The following is a 10,234-nucleotide window of genomic DNA, read 5'->3' as shown; positions in this document are numbered from 1 at the left end:
CTGGTGACCCCACCATCTCCATGGGCAGCCTGTGCCATTGCATCACGACCCTCTGGGAGAAGAAATTTTCCCTACTATCCAACTTGCACCTCCCCTGGTGCAACTTGAGGCCATCGCCTCTCTTACTTGGGAGCACAGGTCGACCTGCACCTCACCACAACCTCCTGCCAGGCAGTTGTAGAGAGTGACGAGGTCTCCCCCGAGCCTCCTCTTCTCCAGACTGAACCGCCCCAGTTCCCCCAGCTGCTCCCCATAAGATTTGTGCTCCAGACCCCTCACAGCTCCACTGCCCACCTCTGGACACACTCCAGGGCCTCAATGCCTTTCCTGTAGTGAGGAAGCTGTCACTGAACACAGCATTAAGGTGCAGCCTCACCAGTGCTGATACAGGGGGATGAACACGTCCCACCTTCCCCACTGCACTGGGCTCATGCACAGGGGCTACCCGCAGAAGGAGGAAATGCAGCAGCTCAATGTGTCCTGGCCATTGTTTGCTGCCAGAAATGTGCTGCGCCCATTGCAGGAAGGCGATGCATGGCAGGGAAGTGCCCCAGCGTGACCCTGCCACCGGCTGCAGCTGGCTCTGCCAATGTCACACGCTGCTCTGTGTGTGCCACAAATCAGACACCCCAACCCCCTGCGGCCTCCTGCCATGGGGGGGGACCGCTGTGTCCCCATCCATCTTCCCCTTGTCAGCCCACCCCATGCTCAGGAAAGGAGCTGAGAACGCCCAGCGGGCCGCTTTCATTCAACAATGGGTGCGTTTTATGATCCACCTTATCACGCTGCAAACAGCTGTGTGCTGGCCGCCACGAAGGGCAGTGTATTTTCTGCATGTGACACAGCCTGGGTGTGTTTGCCCACCAGGGTTGGTGGGGACATCTGCTAGCGAGCACTGCGTCCCTAAGAATCAAGCTGCCTGGGGTGAGCACTGCAGCGGTTGGGAAGGATTCTTTTTCTGCCAATCCATGCATTTCTGCTATTGCTCACCCCCTCATTCTAAGGGCAGACCAGAGCCAGAAAGAAATCTCCCCCTCGCTGAGCCACGTGCACCCACATCCCCATCAGGGACACGGGAGAGATGGGGACGTGGGGACTGTGACACGTTCCTGGTGTGTGCACTCCCCGGAATCACGCTTTGTATCTCCTGAAAGAAAACTGCAGAGGTTGCACCCCGTCCCGCCGGCTGTTGCTGCCGTCCCGCCGCTCGCGCCCGCCTTCCCTCCCCGCCAACCATCGCTTTCCGCGCCGAAGCTGCCGCCGCAGAGGATGAAAGGCGGTGACTCAGCAGCGGCCGGAGGAATGCCGCGTCCCCCCGCTCCTTTTTCTCCCCGGGAGGGTGTCACCAACGGCCGAGTTGGCATCGTGCTTGGTTGGGGCCGCTAATGAGTCCATTTGGCACCGAGCAAAGCGGCTGTGCTGCTCCGAAACCGGAGCTCGGGATCTGATCAGAACCCGATGGCTTTGGGCGGTTTGGACACAGCGTTCGGATGACCTCACGGCCCCGTCGTTCAGCAGCGGGACTTTTCGGTGCCACAGGCACGAGGAAGTGGCTGCTGCTCCCAGGGGGACGTGACGGTCATTTGGCTCCGGGGACAGCTGGTTTGGGGTGCTGGGCTCCCAAAATGCTGCCAAGGAGAGAAGGGACCTGATGTACAGGTGGGGACAGTGAGGCAGGAGGTGCTTTGCTTTGCTTTGCATGCTCAGTGCTGATCCCTCAGCACACCCCTCCCAGCCACCTGCGCAGTGGCAAAGCTCACGCCACAAAAGGTGTCATCATATTGATGAGATTCAGGTAAATTCAATTAAGAGCAGCCCTCGGAGCGAGGACTTGCTGTCCCCTGCACTGTGCCTCAGTGCTACCCACCCCAGGAACAGCTCCATTGCAAAAATGAATCCTGCCTGCCCCAACCTCCACAGAGCGTGGGTGCACCCAGGTCTTGCTGGGGTGAACTTGAACGGGGTGAGAAGGAACAGCACCCACCAAAGGGCTCTGCCTGTCTGGCACAAGCTATCTCAAGCCCTACCAGCTTTGCTCTGGGCTGCGATGCCCCATGCCCACGTGGGAACCCCTGCAGCTCCCCGGTCCTCCCAGTGCAGCACTGGACAGAGTAGGACAGTGACAAAGGAGGGGTGAAGCATGGCAGCGACTGCACTCAAGCTGTTGGCTGATGTGGAGTCCCTAAAACAAAACAGAACAAGGTGAAGCAGCAGAGCTCAGCCCTCGGCTTGTTGTAGGGTGGTGGGGGTCACCCCCTAAGGGCTGGCCCAGAAGTCCCCCCACATCCCCATGCACTGTCCCAGCACAGACACAAGCTCTGCTCTCCCTCCCTCCGGCTTTATTTGTGGAGGGTATTAAGGTCCTGCTGGGAAACCTTCCCTGGTGCTCTGATAGCTGCCTGCATAGCTGGCTCTAAATGGCTTTTTGTAAATGAATGATCAGGATTAACGAGGTTCCCCCAGCACTGTGTACTTAGCGCTGCCGTCGTGGAGGGGGAGACAGGGTGCAGAACCCCTCCTCCAGCTGAGCCCTGGGGCCACCGAGGAGCTGGCACATCGCTGGGACCACCAGTGTCCCCTCACACATACCCAAGCCCTTCAGTTCCCAGTCTAAGGAGGAGAGGAGCTTCTGGGCCAGGTTTGGGGCAGGGGCTGTGCACACCACGAACATCAGTCCTGGCACAGAGTGACGGTGCCGTATTTCATGCTCTGGGGCCAGGCTGGGGACAACGCTCATTTTCTCCCTACGCCGCGTTGCTGGGGAAGGCGGGGGGTGTTTGCCATGTGGGTCTGCAGCCCCGCACACGATGGGGCTGAGGAGGAGGTGCGGGGCAGCAGCCGGACCCGTCCCCTCAGCAGGAATATGCTCAGTGACCCCTAGGAGCCACCTGGCAGGAGGAGGGCACAGCGATCAGTGGGGCCCGAGGAGCCCCGTGCCCAGGGGTCCTCCTGCATTGCCCTCATGGGGTCCTGCCTCCACTCGCTGCGCTCTCAGGGCTGTGCAGCCGCCTTACCCTGACCTTTGGCTGTTTGCGCATTCCTGCCTGTTAATGTGTCTCCTGACCAAAAGCTACTGGGACAGAGCATGGCATCCCCGTCCTGCTCTCCTCCTTCCCTGGCTGGAAATTGGCACCTATACCCAGGGGCACACACATTCCCCTGCACCCCAGCGTCCCATCCCCTCGGAGCAGGGGCTCCCTGGGCAGCTGGCAGCCGCCAGCGCTGGCTCTGCCCAAGGAAACCGAGCGCTGTTTGGGAGCAGAGCCACGCTCCCCCGGCTGCCAGGCTGGCACACCGCCCACCAGCACCACGCCAGGCCAAATTCTTTGCGATTCCTGGGTTAACACCTGCTGCTCGTAATGCTGGTGCCCCCCACCCCGTGCATGGGATAGGAGCACCCCGTGGGACCCGCACTCAGCATCCCCGTGTTAAGCCCACCTGTAACCCCTGGCTATTCACAGCCCCATGTCGGGCCGTGCTCCCAAAGCACCTGCTTGCCCCCCTGCAGCAGCACCTGTGGGTGAGCGGGGCAAGCAGAGCTGCAGCCTGTGGGCACTCCTGCATTCCCCAAGCGGGTGGTGGGGGCACAGCTTCCAACGCCGCAGGGCTGGATGCGCCCTCAATTTCCTGCTGCAGCAATGTGGGTCGGGCTGGAGGACCCCCCCCCTCCAACCCCGGGCATACTTCAAGGAGGAGGAAGGGGCACACGCCCCTCGTCTCCTTGTGACAGCCGTGACGCAGGGGCCATTGCCTGCGGTGGGGGGAGAGCTGGGCAAGCCCCAGCCTGCCCCATTGTGCCGGCTCTGCCGTGGGGAACGGCTGCTGGCAATGGCCCACTGAGCCCGACCGGGCGTCCCAGGGCACAGAGCGAGGGAGGGAGCTGTGCTGTGCTGGGGGGTGCCAGGGTGCTGGAGGGGTGGGTGCACCCCCTGTGCAAGGTCCAAAAATACGGCCGAAAAGACGAGGATGTGTGTAAAAGGGCTGCAAAACCACGTGCATGGCAAAGCGCTGTCCAAGATCAGCTCTGGGGTGCAAAAACCCCCAGCACAGCCCATGCTCTGCAAAACCACAGAGGGACCTAAAGCAGCTTCACAGGGGAGCAAAGATGGGGGGCAGGGCAAGGAGTGGGGGGAGTGCTGTGGGGTGTGTGTGACAGTGCTGCTGTCCCCGCTGTGCACTGCTTGCCACGCAGTCAGGTTCAGATCTGTATCATGGCCTCAGTTCCCCCATTGTGGTAATCACCCACACTGGGCAGGTGCTGCAGGTCCCACGGGCCTCAGCTGGAAGAGCAGAGAGGGGGCTTTGCCCCTTCCCTGTTTTCAGAGCTGCACTTCCCAGAGCCCCCCTGCCCCCACAGCACCCCCAACCCAGGGCTGGGAAGCCTGGAGCAGGAATGGGTCTGTACCCAGCCCAAACCCTGCAGGCAAAACCATCGGGGTCCTAGCACAGCTTTCCCGTCATTATGTGCCTGCAGGCTTTGCTCTGACAGCTCCATCCCCTTGGGTGCAAACCCACCCCAAACCTGGGTCACAGAAACTCCCAAAGCTGGGGGTGTTCCCAGGTGCTGCCACCCTCTGCATCCTTCCCCCTGCCATCCCCATCCCATCACCCCAGGGTCCTGCCAGCCCTCACCCATCCAAGCCCCTAGGGGCACATTTGGGAACCCGCTGTTTTTCCCAAACTTTGGAGGTTTGCTCATTGCTATGCAATGCTAGTCCATCCCTTGCCCTCCTCCATCCTGCCTCCCCCTTCTCCCCACACCGCTCCAACCCAGCCCAGCCCGCGATCCTAAAACAGGCTGATTATTTTTTTTTTCTTTTTACCCCTAGAGGAGGGAAGGGAAAAAAAAATAATAATAATAATAAAACTCAACCTGGGAGTAGGGAGAGAACCCATGAGCTGTGACCTCCTCCAAACCCCCAGCACCGAACCCAGAGAAGGAAACAAAAGGCGGTGGGATTTGCATTTCCACACGGCGCAGAGATGGCCCCAGTCTTGGGGCTGTTTATTCTAGGCGTAGATTTTCAATATTTGGGATGATTAGCAAGTGAAAGCCGGCTGTTGCCAGCATGGCTGCGTGCCAGCGCCGCGCTCAATGGAGGAGAAAGAAAGACGCAAGAAAAGCAGAGAAAAGAAGGGGCTGGGTGTCTATGTCCCCCCTCTCTCCAAACCAGAGATTGGGTCGAGGTGTCGATGTTTGCCCGTGGGGTGGGTGATGGATGAGGGGCGTTGGAAGGGAAGAGGAGAAACCACTGATAGAGGCTCGCGGGTGTAACGACCCAAAGGTTATGGGGCAGAGGAGGGAGTGGGGCACTTCCCATCCTCACGGCATGCCCGGGCAGGTCGGTGCCACCCGCGGGCAGGAGCGCCGTGTCCCCATCCCATGGCTGACACCCAAACCCCACCGCCCCTGGTTGGGAGGGGAAAAACCCACGAGATCCACGTCCAAGTTTGCGGCGCTGCTTTCAGGAGCTGAACAAAACGGGGTTGTTTGGGGCCTCGCCTGGTGCCTCCTTTATACTCACCCTTTTTCCCGGCTGGCAGGAATGCCGGCTCCTGGCAGCGCCTTCGCGGGGTGGGTGCCCGGGGCACTGCTTTTTGCAGGGGGTGAAGCAGAAATGCGGGCTTTTCGCCAGCAAAAACGCAGTGAACCGTAGGAGCGAGGGGCTGCTGGCTTTTCCCAGCCTTGCTAATAACACCCTTAAAAAGGAGAAATAGAGAGCAGAGCCCACGTGCTGGCATTGGGGAGCGGGCAGGAGGAGAGGCACGATTGGGATTTCCAGCCACAGAACCGTGCAAGGTTTTTTCCAATCTATGTGATCCCATCTCCCCAAGCACAACCATTGACCTGACCAAGTCCCATCGCTAACCCACGTCCTGTAGTGCCACATCCTCGTATCTCTTTAACACCCCCATGCTGGCACTCTGCCACCTCCCAGCCCAGCCCCCAACCACCCCCAGCCCCTCATTGCCCCTTGGGGTTCATGCTCCCTAGGCCAAAAGGAGACCCAAGCCCTGCCTCATCCACACAGCCACATCCTTCCCTCCCAACACAAAGTAGAACCACTCCCCAGCAGTGAGCCCAGCCCTTCTTCTGGGCTGAGGTTGTCCAGACTGAGAGCAGCTATGATCGTGAGCACCTGCTGCTGCTGCGGTGCCCATCCTGTCCATAAGGCACAGGGGATGGGATGTCCTGGAGCAGGTCCAGCTGAGGCTCTGAGCCCCAGGCAGGGTCTAGAGGGGATATTTCTGCCCTAGAGGTGCTCAGATGTGAGCAGAAGCCCCTCCTTCTGCCACCATCCCCCTACACAGGTATGGGTCCCCCCAGTCCAGCCACTGCCGTGCTGAGCTCCATGTCCCAGCCCTCTGCCCTCCCCATGAGGCTCCCCAAGCACCTGGCCCCCCCTGCACCCACGCTCGCTTTGCAGCCGCTGCTTTGCTTTGCTGCTCTTGCAGAGCCTGAACTGCTCCTCGGAGTAATTGGCCCCGTGAGGGTTTGTCTGTTCCTGCAGAGCTGTGCAGCTCCTCTCGCCGCCCCACACCCAGGCGGGCTCACCACCCACTTGTGTTCCTATGGGGCAAGGCAGGGACAACCACCCCCCAGGAGCAGAGAAGGACACTCCAGGGCTTGGGAGCAGCTCCCAGTGTCCTCAATCCAGCAGGGCCCCCCTGATGTGGAAGTGATGCTGTGCATGAGGGCTGTGCCTCAGTTTCCCTGTGGGGAATTGCTGAGCCACCAAAGAGGTGGAGAGCAGGACTGGGATGGTGAGATACCCACACCAACATGGGAGAGGCTCAGACACAGCCAGGCAGTGCTGGAGGGAAACAAGGAACCAAAAGTCTTTTTTTTTTTTTTTCCTCTCCATTTTTTCTTTTCCTTTTTTTTTTTTTTTTTTAATTTGTAAATAACTCTCCATGGAGAAGGTTAAACTGCACGCAGATCGTTGCATTTGTTCACCCAAACCCAGGAAAATATAAACACAGCAGATGAAAAGGAGCATCGCCAATACAAGTATATACATCTCCGCTGCCCCCCTGGCTGCGTGGTGGCATCTCAATGGGCTTCAGCTCCCAGCCCCAGCCCCACTGACACTGTGGGGTATCAAGGAGCCTCGGTGCCCGACCCCTCCTTGCCCACCCAATTCGGTTGCAAATTACACCAAGGGTATTTCTCGTTTCGTTTTTTAAGGCTGGTTTATTGACTCTAGTGCTACAGCTATACTCCCGCTATGTTACTCACAACAACAATCCTAAGTGCTTCTGCAACCAAAAGAGACAATCTTTACAATCTCCCCTTTTTTTTTTTTTTTTTTTTTCGGCAAGCCTAAGACACACGGCACCGCTACTACAGCTTGTCCTTACTCCTACTGAGCAGCTACATCACCCAAATCACCCATGGGGAAGAGGAGCGGAGGAATCCAAGAGCTTTGGGTCGAGTTTCGGCACAGTTTGGCTGGAGGAACGGTGGTGACACTGACACGGAGTGGGGTGACGCCATCGAAGCCACTGTGCAGGTCTTGGTTTGCAGAACAATCGACATAAGCAAAAGTACAAAACAACCCCCCACCTACATTTCCCCTCCCCCTCTCTAAAAAGAAGTCCTAATGCTAAAAATATAGGTTTCTTTGAATATATAATATATAATAGATTATATAAAAACATCTAAAGAGGCAGACTGGCTGATTTGCATCTGAATTTACGGACCTTTCCTTCTTCCCCAGGCACAAGTCAGGAGGGAGGTTGAACTTGGAGAATCCAGAGGGGACTCTATTTGCCTGCTAACTAATTAGCTACACCTACAAACGAACCCGGACAAAAAGAGAGAGATGAACAGAGAGAAGAAGGAGCGAGAAAATTGCACGTAGTCTGTGGAGTCCGAAGCCACCAGGAATCTTGTCTGTTGGGTCTGCAGAGGAGGAGTGTACGCTGCGTCCATTTCCATGCAAAGAAAAATGGTAATTCACATTTTTTTCTTAAAAAGTAAAAAAATAAGTACTGTTCTACCTCTTCTCTCGAGGAAATTCATGGACCACAGACTTCTGGTGCGTCCTTTGAAGATATTTCAAGCAATTTTTGTGTTATTGTGTTCTCCCCATTGGTGTGTCTATGAATAACCCTACCGTGAAGCTGATTAAATTGCTGGGGGTGTCTGTCCGTAGAAAATATCGTCCATTGCAAGTTCCAGCAGCACAAAGGGAGCATCCTCCCAAGGCCCCTGTGGGTTCGCTTCGGTCCTTCGCTTATAGAAAGGATCCCACAGCGCTCCATTCATTGACATCCGCAGGCAGCGAGGCGTCACCGAGCTCAAACAGCTGCTCCATGTTGACGGAGCCGGAGAGGTACTCGTTCCCATCTTCATTCCAGGGATGCTGCAGGAAGGAGGTGGCCATGAAGGTCTCGTCAAAGTCCAGGTTGTTGGGGTTGGGCTCGGTGAGGGACTGCTCGGGCCCGGCCACGTACCACCACTCCTGTGGGTTGTCATGGTACCCATGGCCCATCAGGTCAATGTCACGCCCGATGGGGCTGATGGGCGGCGTGAGCTCCAGCTCCTCAAACGTGGAGAAATCTCCATTGAGATTGGTGTCGAAGACGGCCTGCCAGTCGAAGCTGCCCTTCAGTGAGCCCAGCTCGGTCTGCTCCTCCTGGGTGAGTAGGGCTGTGTTCAGCAGCCGGGCTGCCTTGGCTGTGCGCTTGGGCAGGGGCTGCTTGCGCTTGCGGTTGTTCTTCCCATCCCCGCTCTGCTCACCGGTGACTTCTTCAAACTCCTTCAGCAGCTGCTGGGACTCCATGTTGACGTTGAGGACGTTGCCGTTGGCGCAGCTGGAAGGCACCGGCCCGGTGACACCGCACGCTTCGTGCTGGGCCCTGTTGGTGAAGGCTGGGTGGATCTGCACCGGGGGCATCCTCCGCTTTTTGAAGGCCCCGTTCATCAGGCGGTCGGCGTACTGCGGGTCGATCTTCCAAAAGCCGCCTTTCCCCGGCTCATCCTTCTCACGGGGCACCTTGATGAAGCACTTGTTCAAGGAGAGGTTGTGCCGGATGGAGTTCTACACCCAAAAGAGAAAACAGCGAGGTTGAGCGTTGCCTCCTGCACCTACCTGCATGGGCATACGTCATCAGCTGGGATCCTGCGGGAAAAGAAGGCAGAAATGACACTATCGTGACATCCAGGCCATGTGCCCAACAGCAACTTTCCCTCCCTGGGTCTCCAGTGTCATTTTCCTTCCTCCCAGCCAACCAAGAAGCAGGAGGAGCCAAGGCTTCGAGCTAGGACTTGCCAGCCATCGGGAAGCATTTAGGAAACTCTCCTTGGTTGTAAAGTGGGGCCACAGGGCTTGAGCACTGGGAGAAAATGGACAGATTCGCTCTAGGAGCTCCAGTTCTGCATAGAGGATGAGGAGGGAGAGGAGGGACTCACACCGACATCCCCATGGCCCTGTTTCAAACAGCAATGCATGGCAGTGCCATGGGGTTGGCGTCATCCATCCTTGTACCCCCAAGGCCATCTGTGCCAATTGCTAGGGCCGAGGGGAGGTGGGCAAGGCCGCCCTGGGCTATCTGCCCCCAGAGCTGCCTCCTGGCCCAGGATGTGTGAAATCGCCACATCTTCATCAGCCGCAGCTCAAAGTAGCTGGAAAAAAAAAAGGAAAAAGAAAAAAAAAAAAAAAAGGGAGTTTCTGCTCCCGTTGAGCTGTTCTGAGGCCCTGAATGTGCCTAGAGTGATGTGAATAATCAGAAAGGAAACTCAGTTATCGGGTAAATAACACAGCGTTGGGCTCCACAAAGCCAAGACTGTATTAAGAGATTGGATATGGTAGAGGGCTTTTTTTTTTTTTTTAATGTTGCCTGGATATCTTTATGCTTATTCATCCATAATCCGTAGTGCCGAGTAGGAAAAACAAGGCTTGAATGCTCAGAGCTGTTGAAAAACACGCACACACACATAGGCACACACACAACAAAACCCAGCTCTGGGCTGGAGCTCCTTGGGCGCGCTGGCTCCCCTCCAAAGCACTCAGCTCCCACAGGAATAGATCCATCTCCCCCCGGAGTACGGGTGGCATGACCTTTGGAGGCTGTCTGTGCTTAGGGGAGCTGGGGTAGGGGAGGAGAAAGCGTCCTCAAAAAGAAAGAAGGGGGAAAAAAAAGAGAGAAAGAAAGGAGGGAAGAAAGAAAAAAAGGGGAAAGGAGGGAAGAAAGAAAAAAAGGGGAAAGGAGGGAAGAAAGAAAAAAA

At 57.1% G+C, this 10,234-nt stretch overlaps 1 protein-coding gene and 1 long non-coding RNA gene across 2 annotated transcripts in view; both read right to left on the bottom strand.

Annotated features, from left to right (window-relative positions):
- On the bottom strand, window positions 459-4,615 carry LOC110407399. Its single transcript, XR_002443881.1, has 3 exons — window positions 3,515-4,615; window positions 2,028-2,182; window positions 459-1,147 (listed from the first exon to the last, which is right to left on the bottom strand). It is a non-coding gene; the product is annotated as an uncharacterized LOC110407399 (long non-coding RNA).
- FOXJ1 (forkhead box J1) overlaps window positions 7,176-10,234 on the bottom strand; it is a 6,461-nt gene continuing 3,402 nt past the window's right edge. Inside the window, exon 3 of the mRNA XM_021414960.1 lies at window positions 7,176-9,047. Coding sequence (XP_021270635.1) covers window positions 8,241-9,047 — 807 coding nt within the window. The 3' untranslated portion in view covers window positions 7,176-8,240. The remainder of the gene's footprint in view (window positions 9,048-10,234) is intronic.

The sequence above is a fragment of the Numida meleagris genome, chromosome 17 (assembly GCF_002078875.1).
Source record: "Numida meleagris isolate 19003 breed g44 Domestic line chromosome 17, NumMel1.0, whole genome shotgun sequence".
NCBI lineage: Eukaryota > Metazoa > Chordata > Aves > Galliformes > Numididae > Numida > Numida meleagris.
Note: the sequence above shows the minus strand (reverse complement) of the source record. Positions and strands in the feature narration are given on the sequence as shown.